General features: G+C 54.5%; 1 protein-coding gene across 1 annotated transcript; it reads right to left on the bottom strand.

The window, feature by feature from the left end:
* Positions 1 to 861: 861 nt before the first annotated feature.
* Positions 862 to 10,114, bottom strand: LOC102925593 (4-galactosyl-N-acetylglucosaminide 3-alpha-L-fucosyltransferase FUT6-like). Its single transcript, XM_042267124.2, has 3 exons — positions 9,554 to 10,114; positions 9,381 to 9,417; positions 862 to 2,319 (listed from the first exon to the last, which is right to left on the bottom strand). The coding sequence occupies exon 3, from the start codon at positions 2,305 to 2,307 to the stop codon at positions 1,219 to 1,221; it is 1,089 nt and encodes a 362-aa protein (XP_042123058.2). The 5' UTR covers positions 2,308 to 2,319; positions 9,381 to 9,417; positions 9,554 to 10,114; the 3' UTR covers positions 862 to 1,218.
* Positions 10,115 to 15,795: the final 5,681 nt, after the last annotated feature.

Here is a 15,795-nt window from a genome sequence, read left to right as displayed (position 1 = left end):
TTACCTTGACCCTCGCAGGCCTGGGAGGTGCCAGGCAGGATTGGGTTCCCAGAGATGGCGGTCTGTGCGTCCCACGAAGGGCGAGGGCACTGAGATCCCAGTTTGCTGTGACCCTGCCATCTCCAGACACTTGGGTTGGGGGTTAGGGGGTGTCTGTCCCTGCCCAGCTTTCCCAATGGTCAGTGGACTGAAGACAGATGCACCCCTGCCCCAGTGACCCAGAGTGGGGGCTCCCAAGGGCACCCTCTTCACCCAGATCAGCTCAGCGAGACCTCCGGGTGCCCTGCCGGATGCGGTACTGCCCCAGCCTGTGGTGTTCTCTGTGGGAGAGGGGTCGGGGCCAGGCCCCTGCCCCGGAGCCCTGTTCAGCCTCTCGGCTGCTTGAGACACGAGGAGGGAGGAGATGGATTTCCCGCTCCGTTCCGTCTGAATCAGCCAAAGGTGGCCAAAAGGCTGGAACCCCCCCACGCTGTGGAACCCAGTAACTGTTAGTGATTGTCCCTGGCCTCGGTCTCCCCAGTGTGGTCAGACCACGGAGCCTCAGAGCTGGTCTGGGAGTCCAAAGCTGTGCTCCCAGGCTCCCTTGCCCAGGTGGGTGTGTGTCCCCGAGCTCCGGAACGCAACCTCCCACCCAGGCCCGCGGGGACCTTGGCCTCCTGTCTCCCACCCACTTCCAAGTGCCAGCCGCAGAGCCGGGTGGAACCTACCAGGAGATGGAAACGTAAACAGAGTGTCTCCCACAGCCTCAGCTCTGCACCCGGGCTCTGGAGCCACACAGGGCCACCCATGAGGCCGAGGCTACCGATCACACCCACTCCCACTCTGTGCCTGAGCACCCCCAGGGGAAGGACACACACAGGGTCTCATCTGGATGTCTGTGATAGTACCATGCCCTACAACCACCACAGGCGTTAGCTGTCCTATGCACCACAAGGAACTCAGGCAGACCCACCACCCACCAGCGGGAGGGGGCAGGGGGCAGGGTGGGAGTCAGTGGCCTGACGTACTGTGTTGGGATCAGGTTCTCTTGATAGGGCTCAGGCTTCTGGCTACCCACAGCCCCAGTGGGCAAAGCTCTAGGTGAAGACAATGGAACCAAGGCTCTGGGCAGCTGAGATGCCCGTCAAGGGGTCCCAGTTAACGCGGACATCTGTCACCCAGGGGATACAGATGATGATTTTGGGTGGGATACTACCTGCAAGACTCTGGCCAGCCACCTCACTGGAACCAAGAGGCCACACTGGAGACCGTCTGGTACCTCTGGTCCCACTGCAGCTGCCTGCATGCCTTGCAGAAGGCAAGGGACATGCTCCACAAGCGAGGCCTGAGCGTCTTCCTCCAGCGGAAGTAACGCTGGTAGCTCAGGCTATCCCTGTCTAGCTCCTGCAGGTACTGAGCCAGGTCCTTTGGGCTCTGGAAATCATCCACGTGGATGAAGGCGTCAGGGGGCAGGAAGCGTTCATAGTTCTTCCTGCTGGGCCCCAGGACCACAGGCACAGCCCAGGCTTCCAGAGCATTCCTCCACAGCTTCTCTGTGATGTAGTCTGGATGGAGGGAGTTTTCGAATGCCAGGTAAAACTTGTACCTGGCCAGTGTCTGCATCATGTCCCGTTGGGGAAGCGGCATGTGACCTCGGCCATACACGTCCACATGGAGGTGACTCTGAAGGCTCAGGTAGTACAGCACCCGAGCCGACTTGGAGTTCCAGTTGGACACAGCCCAGGCCACCAGGTCAGTCTTGGCAGACAGGTTGACCTGGGTCTGGACCGGAGGGTCTGTCCACGGCTCCAGCCAGCCATAGGGCGTGAAGATGTCAGAGTCAGTGCGATAGGACATGGTGAGGTTGAAGTGACCATCCAGCTCTGACAGCCGGCTACAGTGGCTGGGCGACTCCATGCTGAACCACACCCAGCGCTGGCCTGGGGGCCTCGGCTGAGGTGGCAGCAGTGACCTGGGATTGGCGCTGACTTCGCGGTGGTGGATGATGACGGCATCTGCCTGGGGGTACAGGCTCCGTTTGGCGGTCAGCCGGCAGTCGGCCGTGCCTGGGAGCATCTTGGAGCAGGGGGGCAGAGCCACCGGCTTGTGGAAGGGCCATGTCCACAGTAAGATGAGGAGGGGCCTGGGGACAGGGGTAGCTGGGGTGGAGGCTGGTTCTGGGGAGCTACCAGGAGCTGGGGGGCCGGGTTGGTCGTAGGACACTCGGATGTAGGAGAAGAAGCAGAGAGCCAACAGCAGCTGCAGCAGCAGGCCGGTGAGGCATGGACGCCAGGGCCACTGTGCCTTGGCTGCTCGGGGCGCATTCATGGCCTGGGGGACCTGGGAAGAGAGGGAAATAATAGGAACAGGAGGTGTGAATGTTATTATTCACGGGCATTTAAATTTTCAGAAGTGTCCTGTGTAGCCCAGGCTGGCCTCTGATAGCTGAGTAGCCAAGGATGACGTTAATGCCTGGCCTCTCTGGCCTCCATCTCCTGAGTGCTGAGGTGACAGGCATGTGCCACCATGCCCAGCTAAATCTTGATAGAAGCAAAGAACCAGAGACCCATGACCTGACCCCTCAAGTCCTCATCCTCCTTAATGCTGGGAGAAATAACCCTCTACTTGGGCTGGAGACCCCAGGAAAGGTTGCTGTCTGGTCCCACCTGGATTCCACGCTTTTCTTCAATTTCAGGGAATACAGAGCTGGTAGAAAATCTCACAGAAGTTTCTGGAGTTTTGATTTTAGGATTCTGGCTGGAAGGGATAAGACTACAAGTTTGAGGCTGTATATGAAGTCCCATATTCATCCAGTAGATGAATTTCACTTTTGGGGACCTCTGCTCTCAGAGACGCCATGGAGCCCTGGAACCATCTATCTTACAAAAGGGGAAACTGAGGCTCAGAGACAGGCATGCATCCAGCCATGTACACTTCAGTCACCAATGACCCAGACCTGCCATTCCCCTGCCCAAACTTCCCTCCATTTTCCAGTTAGTGCCCCAGTCCACAGACAACCCAGGTCTGAAGGATGATGGGATGCCATCTTTGGGTGCCTGCTCACTAGGGGACCAAAGAGCCCTTTCGGCATGGTTGTTGGGAGCTGCATAGGTCAATGTCAGACATCTTCCTCACTTGTTCTCTGCCTTACATTTAGAGACAGAGTCTAGATGGTCCAGTTGACTGAGGTCCCAGTGATCCTCCTGTCTCCACTTACCAGCCCTGGCATTTGAGGCATGTACATATACAGGCATTTTTATGTGAGCACCAGGGATTTGAACTCAGGCCCTCATTCCAGGGCGGCAAGCCCTTTACAGACTGAGCCAACTCCCCAGCCCTTATTGTGGTGGTATTGTGTCCCCCAATATATCGTGCACCCTAATAAACTCATCTGGGGTCAGAGAACAGAACAGCCACTGGATAGACATAGAGGCCAGAACAAGGTGGCATTCACACCTTTAATCATAGCCTTCTGGAGGCAGAGATCCATCCAGATCTCTGTGAGTTCAGAGCCACACTAGAAACAACCAGGCATGGTGACTCACGCCTTTAATTCCAGGAAGTGATGGCAGAAAGGTATATAAGGCGTGAGGACCAGGAACTAAGCCTGGTTGAGCATTTTAGACTTTCGAGAAGCGGTTCAGCTGAGATCCATTTGGATGAGGACTCAGAGGCTTCCAGTCTGAGGAAACGGATCAGCTGAGGAAATGGCCAGGTGAGGTTAGCTGTGGCTTGTTCTGCTTCTCTGATCTTCCAGCATTCACCCCAATACCTGGCTCCAGGTTTGTTGTTATTAATAAGACCTTTAAGATTCATGCACATCTGGCACCCAACGTTCGTGGTACGAATTTTCGAAAAAGCTACTTGCCTGTGGCCTTGCGGGCCCCAGCCTCAGACCCAAGCTACCCTCAGCCAGTTGTAGTGGTGCACACCGGTAGGATTTACTGAAGGAGGCAGAGGCAGGAGGATCCTGAGTTTGAGGCTGGCCTAGGAGGCTTGCTAAGGTGAAGCTTCGGCCTGGGCCCAGCCACAAACGGTGGCAGTGGGACCATGGAGGCAGCGGCTGCTGCTCCGAGTTGCTGGCTCCTTCTCATCGTGTTGGTGACTGCGGTGATGCTGCTACCTGGGACGAAGGGTTTACTGCTGCTGGTTCAGAGAAGAATTGCCAGGACCATGGTGTTACAAGAAAGCATCGGCAAAGGTCAGTTTGGAAAAGTTTGGCAAGACAAATGGCGGGGAGAAATTGCTGTGAAGATTTTCTCTTCTAGGGAAAAAAAAAGAGGGGGCACCGCGTTTGTTCTTATTAATAAGACCATTTAAGATTGTTCGTGCTACAAACCCAGAAGGACAAACATGGTATGTACTCACTCATAAGTGGATTCTAGATATAAAGCAAAGAACAATCAGACTGCAACCCACAGAACCAGGGAGGCTATATATATAGCATGGGGCGGGGGGACCCTAGGACGACTGTGGCTAATAATAAGTTTTGGTTTTACTCAGTTACTGAGCAAGCCTCACTGAAACATTTCACTATTAAGATAGGAATTTATACTGTATCTAGCTGATAATAGAAAAATAAATTAATTAAAAAAGAAAAAAGAAAAGAAAAATTTGAACTATTTAAAAAAAAAACCAAACAAACATATTTTACTAAAGTAAAAAGGGGGAACTAGGGACTCATCATTCCTCTCCACATTCTATTCTTTCCCTTGTTTTCTATATTTTAAATTTTTAATCAGTGGACTCTGCTGGAGTATCTGCTGCAGATAAGCACTGGAGGGCTCCTGTTGCAAATCATCCTCTGGTGTGATGGAAAGATCTTTCTACTGGCACTTGGAGGGGCTCAATCTGGTGTTGGTGTGGGCCCGGGGATCTGTTTGTGTCTTTCCGCAGGACAATGAGGTTCCTTTTTGGTTCCTGAATGCTGTGTGCGCCCTGTGGCTGCTGCTGAAGCCCAACATGGCAGAGACCTATCGGGCCTTCATGAAAAACTCTCCCCTTCTGATGCCAATGGGGATTGAGAGCCCAATATGGCCAGCCTTGGCAAACATTAACGTAAGCCTAGGAACTGTAGCCATGCGGTTGGATTCTCCAGAAGGTAATGTATGGTAACTACTTTTTCAAGTATGTTTGAGAACGTGTCACCCAGACACCTTGGAGATTAAGGTTAGCCCTGAAGGTCACTGACCTTCATTTGTTCACAGTAGCATGCCAGCTAAGCCTTTTCATTTTCACAATCCTCTTCAAGCTGGTGTAGTACCTACTTTTCAGGAGTGGCTCTGTGTAACATTTTTTGGCCTCCTGAAGTTCATTTAGCCCCCTTTGAAGATACCTTAAAATTTATGAGCCTGAATGTAGCCATTATGAGGCCATTAGTTCTGCTCCTTGTGAGCTGCCTGTTTTTTCTTTATGGTTCTCAGTTGTTCTTTTACAGAGCTGCCAGCTTAAGTCGTGCCGGGATCAAGAAAAACAGGCCTTGGTGTTACTGGAGTTGTATCCATGCCAGTGGATGTCCACACAATCCAGAAGAGAATCTGACATTGCTGCTGCCGCTCTTGCTGTTATAGCAATGGCACACACCGCTGCTACTGTTTCTGGGATTGCCATTTCATAATTGGTTACTACAGCTAGCACAGTGGAGACCCTGGCAGCAAAAGTAGCTACCACAGTTAGTTAGTCTTTCATTCTATTGGGCATGATAAATTTAATTCAATAGTTATATACATCTCGATTGGCTTTGAAAATTATAAATTTATAAACTCAAGTTCCATTTGCTTTTGGGATACTATCTTACAAGGACTCCAACGTACAGTATGGCTCGATAAGGAAGGGAATGGCTCAGGTGCCTTTAGCCTACTGGCTATGGGTGGGATAGGACCTCTGTTGGTCTTTTCTGTATTGAACACACAGATTGCAAGCCCAGTGCCACTTTGAGATCTTTGGCAGCAATTAACTATGCAGCTCACACACGATTGAGCCGGTATGATAATGAGTATTCAGAGATGGGTAATGCCTGGAGGGCACTCACCAACCTAAGACAGAGCACCTGTGTGGCCTGGGCAGGCATCTCCATGACGGGTAAGGTGACCTGCTGATGCAACCTAAATCAGAAGCTCATTTTGTAGTAAAAGGGGGACCTGCAGGGCCCTGGCCCTCTGTTTTCGGTAGCTATTGCCTTGCTTGCTGACCTTGACCAGATGTCCTCCCTATGATAATTCCCTGCCGGGTTCCACCCTTCTGAATGCTTAAGGGAAGTTCCTTGTCTGTGTATCCTGCATACTGGGCGTTAACAGCTTAGATGCAAGATTGTAAAACATCAGTTCAGTAGCAAACTTCTGCACTCTGGGGTTCTCCCATTGTGCTGTAAGCCTGTATTTAAGGTCTCCTCCCTCCTTCAATAAATGGCATTCGGCATTCAAAAAAAAAAAAGATTCATGCTACACCTTATCTTTTGGATTTTTGAGATAGGGTCTCCTGTAGCTCAGGCTAGACTTAAACCCATAATGATCTCCCTATTTCAGCCTCCTTGGATGCTGAGGTGTTCCTTCCTCCTTGCCTGACTCAGACTTTGGGATTTGAACTCGAACCATCCTTGCATTCCCCTGTGCCTTTACCTCAGCCAGTGGCCACACTGTGCAGGAGCAAGCTCACCGAGCAGTGTGTTCACAGGGGCACTCTTCAAAAAGATTGATTGACTGATTGATTGACAGGTCACGCTATGTGTCCCTGGATGGCCCTGAACTCCTGGTCCTCCTGGCTCAGGTTCCCCAGGATGCTGCTCACCAGCACCCGCTAACACACCCAGAGCTTCACTTTCAAAAATGCTTCCCCCTCCCCCCGCCAATTGACATTTAAAAGTTTTGTTTGTTTGTTTGTTTTTGTCTGAGACCAGGTCTCTCTGTGTAGCCCTGTCCATCCTGGAACTTGTTCTGTAGACCAGGCTGGCCTGGAACTCACAGATCCATCTGCCTCTGCCTCCTAAGAGCTGAGATTAAAGGCGTGCGCCACCACACTGGACTAAAGTTGCTAAAAATGTTTCCCCATGAAGTAGTTTTTTAACCCATTCTTTCCAACAGCTGACATTTTGTTATCCTGTTCCACAGAACTCAAGCCATCAGCTCCACAAAGAGTCACCTAAGGGAGCCTAGGGGAGTCTCGGTGGAGGAATGTCCCAGGTCAGATTGGCCTGTGGCCATGTCTGTGGGAGATGGTTGGTCTGGGGTCTTAATTGATAGAGGCGGCCCCAGTCCACTGTGGGCAGCACCCCCCCCCCCCCCAAGCAGGCCATCCCGGGCTGGGCAGTGTTCCTCCGAGTTCTTGCCTCAGTTCCTGTCTTAATTCCATTCACGATGGGCTGTAAGACAAATCCTTTCTCCACTAAGTTCCTTTTGGACAGAGTGTTTTACAACAGACACGGAAGAATAACTAACAGAATGCCTAAAGTGTAAGCTATGTACCCTCTTGCCAAGTCTTTATGTAAAAGAATACGAGGTCAAAAGGATGGACTCCCACCCTGAAGGAGAGAAACAGCTCCTGCCAGTTGGCATCTGACCTCCACGCACAGGCCAGAGCTGCGTGGACACACGATAAATTAACTAATGTAATTTTTTTTTTTTTTACAAGAAAGGAGTCTCTGGCACTGGCTGACCAGCGTTCACCCCCTTTCCCAGGTGATGGTGGCACAAGCCTTTAGTCCCAGCACTCGGGAGGCAGAGGTGAGTTCCAGGACAGCCAGGACTGAAAACAAAAGCAAAACAAAGCAAACAAAAAAGGAGATCGAGAAAGGAGTGTGCACTGGCGGGTTAGTAACTTTCTCTGTGGGTCACACGTGGGAATATCGTTGTGGGTCTGGCAGACTATGGTGCAGTTTAGGGAACTGAGAAAGTTCTGGAGACAGGAGGCCAGGGATGGCGGCTGGTAACAACCTCATTGTCATATCTCCTCACTGGGGAATTCAGGGCTCCACCCTGACCACGCCCCCAGCCCCTCACTGGGGATTCTGGGCGGGGCTCCACCCTGACCACGCCCCCAGCCCCTCACTGGGGATTCTGGGCGGGGCTCCACCCTGACCACGCCCCCAGCCCCTCACTGGGGATTCTGGGCGGGGCTCCACCCTGACCACGCCCCCAGACCCTCACTGGGGATTCTAGGCGGGGCTCCACCCTGACCATGGTCCCAAGTCCTTACTGGGGTGTATGTGTGTGTGTATGGGTGGGTGCTCCATCCCATAGTCTTCTTGTTTACATTCTCTGTCCTATAATTTGAACCGCAGGTTTGTGCGCTGTAAATCCAGGCAGGTAGGTAGGTAAAGGATAAATTAGTGTTTAATCTGGTCTCCTAGCAAGGTATTTGGAAAGAAAGTAGCGTGACAAGTTGGCCCAACCTTGGGTTTGAGTGGGTCCCTTCAAGTCACTTGCTGTTTATTACTCTGAGGGATTATGTGTCTCAAGTTAACAGAGTTCCGTTTTTACACAGTGTCGCACAGACCTGGTCTGGGCAGCCCTAACCGATAGGGAATTATGGCTTACGCAAGGCACCTGAAGAGGACAGATGGAGAGCAAAGAAGGAGGGTCAGATCCCATCCACACCGACCCCAAGTTATTTTCCCTAGAGCCATAGGAAAAGTCCACTTTCCTGCAATGGAACAAAAGTCAATAAAAACAAAGCACGCAACAAAAGAAAGGGAGACGCCCTAAAATGGTAACACACTCATGACCCCAGCACTCCAGACACTGAGGCCGGAGGATGGAGCATTCATGCTAACCTGGACCTCATCTCAGAACAGACAAAACGGAGAGCGAGGGTCGGGACTGTGGTCAGCGCTTGCCCAGCACAGGGAGCCTTGGGCACTGCCCCCCAAGCCAGGCATGGTGCAGGCAGAGGCAGGACAATCAGGAGTCAGGGGCATCCTTGGCTACATAAGGAGTTGGAGGCCAGCCTGGGCTCTGTGAGACCCTCGGAAAGAAAGAAAAAACAACTGGAGACACAAGCGGACGCCACCCCCGGCGGGTCCGTCCCTTCTTGGTCCTCCGGGAAAACCCAAAGGCCGAGGGCCCTGTGGACTGTATGATTCCTAGTTCAGCGCTGGGTTGGCGTAAGGTTTAAACTCCTCTGACTCTGTCCCTGGAAAGGCAGCGACACTCTGCCTGCCCCGCAAACCCAGGTCCACCCGGCCTCTGCAAAGCCCGTGAGCGTGGGCTGCCGGCTCCGGTTCCGGCCTGGACAGCTCTGTGAGCCACCAGACCCTCCCCACCTGGGCAGGGCAAGGCCCTGCTGCAACAGGAATAAAAAGTAAGCAAGATAAGGGTAGACTAGAGGAAGGACAGGCTAAAGAGGTCTCTCCCAAGAGAAGTGCTCTGGAGGGGGGCAAGCGCAATGGTCCTCCCGAGTGGCCTTACCTGGAGCAGAAAGCAGCCGCAGCCCACAGCACCAGCTCTGGAAAGGGAAGAAGGAAGTAAGTTGTAATTGTCACCTTTATGCTTCCTCCAGATGACCCAGCCCATTTTCAGCCCCCCCCCCCAGCCACGTGCATCAGCTTCCAGAAGAATGATGCCCTAAATTAATGTCCCACCTACGCCTTTGTCTGAGGCCTTAGAGCAGGCCTTGTGTGAGTCACTGCCTCGGAGGTGCTAGTTCCCTAACAGAGTGCCAAAGTGGGCGCTCAGGGTTCCTGGACCCCCTGTCTGAATGAAAAAGAGGGGGGCAGGAGAGCCCGCGCAAAGGCCCAGACGCGGTGAAAATTTTGTCCGGAGTTCTTTCAGCAGCCGTGGGAATGTTGTAAAGCAGATCTCCATGACAGCGGATGACGAAGCTGGAGTGGGTCACGAAGTCACCCTCTAGCACAGGGCACCGGAGAGCCGTAGAGGTGTGGGGCAGAGGGATGAGCTCGTGGGCTTGCGGACTCAGTGGACGGGACGGGCAGATGCCGGGGCGATGGTGCAGCAAGGTCATGCACTTGTGACTGAAAAGCCATCGTCTCCTTCCGTGAGTTCTCGTGGCTCTCGGGGAAGCTTTTCCCCCCTCTCATGGTGGATGGAGAATGTTCTGGAAGGTTAATTTCTCAATCAGAATCTGTCCTCTCTTGGGGACGGAAACCTCAGGCTGAAGTCTCCATTCTACCAAGTTGTTCTGCTTTGTTGAATGTCCTGGGGAACTGGTTCACTGAAGGAAGTGGTTGCCCTCTCTGAGGCTGGATTAGTCTGGATTAGTGACTCTTTCTTTACACAGAATGACTTCTGGGTTGTCATTCTTAATGTCACCATGCCCTAGGCCCACGGCCAAGCATTGGGTGAGTGAGTTTCGGACTCTGTGCAGCCTCCATGTGTAGATACCTCTTTCAGGAAGCCTCCCCAGACAGATGCCCCCATCCTTCCAGCTTTCTGAGTTCCGTGGGTTTCTGATGGCTCAAGCTGCTTCTCCTGGCTGGGCTGAGGACAAGACAGAAGAACCGGGAAACGCTGGATTGTATTTCATAGAATAAAATGAATTTTTTATTTGGTTTTTCAAGACAGGGTTTCTCTGTGTAGCTCTGGCTGTCCTGAAACTCACTCTGTAAACCAGGCTGGCCTTGAACTCACACAGATCTGCTTGCCTCTGCCTCTGGAGTGCTGGGATTAAAGGCGTGCGCCACCATGGCCCAGCATAAATAAAATGAATTCTAAAAGCAGGTCTCCAATGGCGGGCTGGAGGGCGCTTGTCATTTAAGATGTCTGTATGTGTGGTTGCGGCTTTGAGCCTGGCTTTCGGTCACCGAGGCAGCCAGAGCTGGGCTCTGTTCCCAACTTCTACGGCACAGCATGCTGACCCAAAGTCCAGCAGCAGGCCTCTTAGCTGAGATTTGATTTCTAGATGTCCCCCAAAAGCCACAAGGGGAGCTTGGCCCCAGCATGACTTCCTGCCCCAGAGGCAGTGCGTGGCGCCCTCTGGGTACCCCACCCACCTCTGGCAGTAAAGGGCTCGCTCTCATTTGACCCACGGCCAGATGGATTGTGGGGGAGGGGCGCTGGGGCGCACCACACCGTAGCACCCAGGTGTGAGGGCCCCTAAGGCCCCCGGGGCAAGAGGCGTTCATCCATCAGCAGGTCGCTGTGGGGTGCAGGCTGCGGTGGGATCCAGCGGGCTCGGGGCTGGCAGGAATTTTCCACACTCCTAAGCCCGACCTGCTGAGCCTGCTGCAGGTTGGAAGTCCCTGGGTGCAGCCCTGTGCAGTGATGAAGGCCAGACCGCTACACCAGGGGCTGACGCTCCCGGGGCAGTACCCTGACCCCGGGCTGAGCCCTGATCCTCAGCTGATCCGCTGACCCCAGGCTGAGCCCAGGCTGAGCCCTGATCCTCAGCTGATCCGCTGACCCCAGGCTGAGCCCAGGCTGAGCCCTGATCCTCAGCTGATCCACTGACCCCAGACTGAGCCCCGATCCTCAGCTGATCCACTGACCCCAGACTGAGCCCCGATCCTCAGCTGATCCGCTGACCCCGGGCTGAGCCCTGATCCTCAGCTGATCCACTGACCCCGGGCTGAGCCCTGATCCTCAGCTGATCCACTGACCCCGGGCTGAGCCCTGATCCTCAGCTGATCCGATGACCCCGGGCTGAGCCCTGATCCTCAGCTGATCCGATGACCCCGGGCTGAGCCCTGATCCTCACCTGATCCACTGACCCCGGGCTGAGCCCTGATCCTCACCTGATCCACTGACCCCGGGCTGAGCCCTGATCCTCACCTGATCCGCTGACCTCGGGCTGAGCCCCGATCCTCAGCTGATCCACTGACCCCTGGCTGACCCCGGGCTGAGCCCTGATCCTCGGCTGATCCGCTGACCCCAGGCTGAGCCCTGGTTCTGCTTTGACTCCTGATCTTGGGCTGAGCCCAAGTTTTAACTGAGCCCCAACTCTGAATCTCAATTGCAGATAAGGGGAGGCTTAGGGTTCAGGACCCCAGTTCCATCGTGCCCCTTCTGACCCCTCCCAGAGAACACCATCTGTCCATGGAAACTAGGTAGGAATGACCCAGCAGCCCTGTCTGTGAATGACTAGAAATGAACCCCACGGTTCTATGTGTACATGTGTGTGTGTGCATGAGTGTGTGTGCCTGTGCATGCGTGCTCCTGTGTGTACGCATGACTGGAAATGAACCTTCAGCCCTGTGTGTACATGTGTGTACGTGAGTATGTATGTGTATGTGTGTGTGTGTGTGTGTGTGTGTGTGTGTGTGTGTGTGTGTGTGCATGCCAGGAAATGAACTCATAGTCCTGTATGTGTGTGTGAGTGCCTGTGTGTGTGTGTGTGTGTGTGTGTGTGTGTGTGCATACATGACTGGAAATGAACCTTCAGCCCTGTGTGTGCATGTGTGTGTGTGTGAGTGTGTATGTGTGTATGCATGTGTGTGTATGTGTGTATGCATGTGTGTGTGTGTATGTGTGTGTGTGTGAGTGTGTATATGTGTGTCTGTGTGTCTGTGGAGGCCAGAGGTCAGCCTCGACTGTCCACCTTGTTGTTCTGTCTTGTTTTCTGAGGGTCTCACTGGCCTGAGCTCCCCAGTTCAGCTGGGCTGTTCGAGTGAGGAGCCCAGGGACCGTGCTGTGTCCTCCTCCCCAGTGCTGGGTTACAGGTGAACACCACTAAGTGCAGCTTTCTCTGGGGGTTCTGGAGATTCAAACTCAGGCCCTCAAACTTGGCCCTCAAAGCACCCTGCTCGGAGTTGCCCCCCAGCCCTTTGATGGCAGGAAGCACCTGGGGGGGGTAGCCTGGCTTCATACACCTCTTCCCTGAGCACCCTGGCCCCTGCTTCAAGCTGCCACCTCAGCCACCGCCCTGGGATTTCATGTCTACAAACCACCTGTTGTGTGGTTTCCTGTTCAGAAATGTACTTCCTGGTCTCCCTTGTGCCCACCTTGATCACACAGCTGGGCAAAGCAAAGGACCCGAGAGGGTCAGAGGGACCAACCACTGATGGACAGGGACAGGCCTTGGGGTCAGGGGACCCAGCCCTGCCTTCCTCCCGACAGTGCTGTGGGCCCAGAGGCGTCGGCAGACCCTCTCTGAGCGAGAGATGCCACTGTCCAGAAGGGGGGTCCCTGGAAGTTCCTTCCTCGGGCTCAGGACCAGCTGAGGGTCTTGGCTCTCTCTCGTCAGGCCCCCAAGTGCCTACCTCAGCCCCAGCTTACAAGCCTGGTGGGACTTTGATCCCTGAGACCTGGGGGGCTGCAATGGCGGAGGGGTCTGCTCCCAGGCGGGGGAACGCTCCCCACCCTGCGACTCAGGGTGTGGGGGTACAGGACTCTCAGGCCCACGCCCGGCCCCCATGGACCCAGAATCTGCTCTTTCCCTGCTGTTCAAGCAAGCCCTAGCTGCGGCCTCCTGGCCCCTCCCCTCACGCCCAGCCAGGTGTGCTGTGTGGGTGGCTCGGGAGCCATGCGCACACAGGAGCTGGCTGAGGCCCGGGGTCACTGGTGGGCTCGTCAGCGCGCCCCAGGCCCCCCACGTTGTCGGCTGTCGGGGGCTCCTTCTGGCCCTCCACCTGGGCCAGGTGAAAATGTACCTCCGGCTTCCCTGTGGGGAAACTGAGGCCCAGAGAGCTCTTGAAATTCACCACTACCCATCCTAACCCATTCTCCCTCGGCGTTATTTTTTTTTAAATTTGTTTGTTTTAGGGTCTCACTCTGTAGACCAGGCTGGCCTCAAACTCACAGAGAGCCTCCTGCCTCTGCCTTCCAAGTGCTGGGATTAAAGGTGTGGGTTACCACCACCCAGCTCCCTAGCCATTCTTGAGAGTAGCAATCCCCCCAGACCAGAGCGTTCTAGAACATTCCAGAAATCCTCATTCACAGTCCTAACCCTGCAGCCCCTAACAGGCGGATCTGTCCTGAAATCCACATCCATCCGACCTCAGGTCTCTGGACAGTGGAGTGGTCCCAGCTCTCTCTGAACCATACCCTGCCTAGTCTGCAAACAGAAACAGCCCGTGCCAGCGCCATCTGTGGGGATGGGGGCTTCGCAATTATCCGTCCATGAACCTGAAAGGTCCTCACACATCTTCCTACAGAATTGTGCACATGAGCCGGAAACATCGTCTCTGTGTCCCCTCTGGAATTACTGATAAGAACTTTGGCCTGGCTGGGCAGCACTCAGGAGACAGAGGCAGGAGGTTCTCTGTGAGTTCCAGGACAGCATGGGCTATGTAAAGACCCTGTCTAAACAAACAAACAAACAAACAAACAAGAGCTCAGCCTCCCCCTGCCTCCCATCCCTCCGGGACTGGGGGCGGCGGAATGCAGCCGGAGTCGGGGAAAATCCAGGTGACAGAAACCTGGCATGGCCTCGCGTCACCCGCCCCCGGCCTGTCCTCACCCCGGGGCCCTTGGCACGTCGGGGTCTGCCTGCCCTGGCACCCCAACCCCGCTGGGTTCATGCAGCTTAAGTTTCAGCTTGTGGTGGGCGAGGAGGCGGGCCAGGCACGCTTGATTTCCAATTTCTGGAAATAAATGTCACCAGGCCATCTTTTGTCAGGTAGAGGGAAGAAATTAAATAAAAAAGAAAAGGCGGGGGGGGGGGGGGAGCCCCTTGCCAAAGAGTGTGAGAAGAAACAAGACCTTGTAGGTGCAGGATGGCTGGCAGAGAAAATTCCAGAGACTGTGCAGGGCCAGAACAAAGGAGCCTTTCTCTCAGGCAGGTTTTGGGGAGTCGAAGTGTGGTGTTTGAAAAGTTAAAAAAAAAAAAGTCAAGAATTTTGCCAGAAGGAAAAACAGCTAGGCTGTGAGGAAGAGGTTAAAAAGCACAGTTTTTTTCAGGGCTTTTATTTGGGGGACTTGCTTTTCCTAGGACACCTGTCCCACACTCGGGTAAAAGAAAAAAAAAAAAGCTAGAATGTCATGTTAACAACCTGGGCAACAGGCCCAGCGCCACGGGAGCGTATGGAGACGCCACGTGCTGAAGACACTCTGGAATTTGTCCCCGTCCGCCCCGCCATCCCATTAGCGTTCTCTCGAGAGCCGTAATTTCCCCTCCCGGACTCTCAGCGTGTTCCGGAAGCCCTCATTTACAGCTGGAATCCACCTGCCAGCTACTGAGACTCGGCAGCTGAGCTGCGGTCCTCTGCCGTCCCCTCCCGAGTGGCCTGGGGACAGGGCCGAGACTGTCAGAATGGGAGAGGAGCTGGGTCTGAGGCCAGCCTCCACCCGATCCTCCTAGGACCCTCTGCTTCTTGTCTTCTGACCCCAGGACATTTGCTCATGCCCCCAACACACACAGTGGAGCCTCACGTCTCTTCGGGGGCCTGAGGCTCAGTGGACAGAGCACTCACCCGCCATGCGTGGGGCCCCAGGGTCCATCCTCAGCTGCAGAGCAAGCTGGAGGCCAGCCTGGGCTCCCCGAGACCAGATTTACCAAGGGAAATTACGCTCTCACACTCCCCAGTGTGTGCTCCTCCTCGGGGCTGCATCCTAGTCCATCATTGCCCACCTCGCTGGCTCCTTTGTCTCTGTCGTTGGCAACCAGAGTGTCCCCTGACAGAACTGGAAGTACGCTGAACGAATGAATGGGTGAATGAATGAATGCACGGGCAGCCTACGCTCCATTCCAAATCTTCCCCGCCTCACAGACTCTTCCCCCGGGCCCGTGGGGCACTACCTGGACCCACGGGTCCCCAAAGGGACAGTGTCTGCGTGGGCTGGGACGGACGGATGGACTCTGGGCCTGGCAGCGGCCTCAGGTGAGCCGGGCCCCCCGGGTGACACGGTGGGGACACGGGTTCTGGACAGAGTCCTGGGTGGCAGGCACAGGCAGGCTGGGCCCACAAGAATGAATAAACAGCGTCTTTGC

This window comes from Peromyscus maniculatus, chromosome 22 (assembly GCF_049852395.1).
Source record: "Peromyscus maniculatus bairdii isolate BWxNUB_F1_BW_parent chromosome 22, HU_Pman_BW_mat_3.1, whole genome shotgun sequence".
Classification (NCBI taxonomy): Eukaryota; Metazoa; Chordata; class Mammalia; order Rodentia; family Cricetidae; genus Peromyscus; species Peromyscus maniculatus.
The sequence above is the reverse complement of the archived record's forward strand: the minus strand, read 5'-3'. Positions and strand labels throughout refer to the sequence as shown.

Excerpts from the sequence above, each read along its gene's own strand:
- LOC102925593 (XM_042267124.2), bottom strand. The coding sequence starts at position 2,307 with ATGAATGCGCCCCGAGCAGCCAAGGCACAGTGGCCCTGGCGTCCATGC.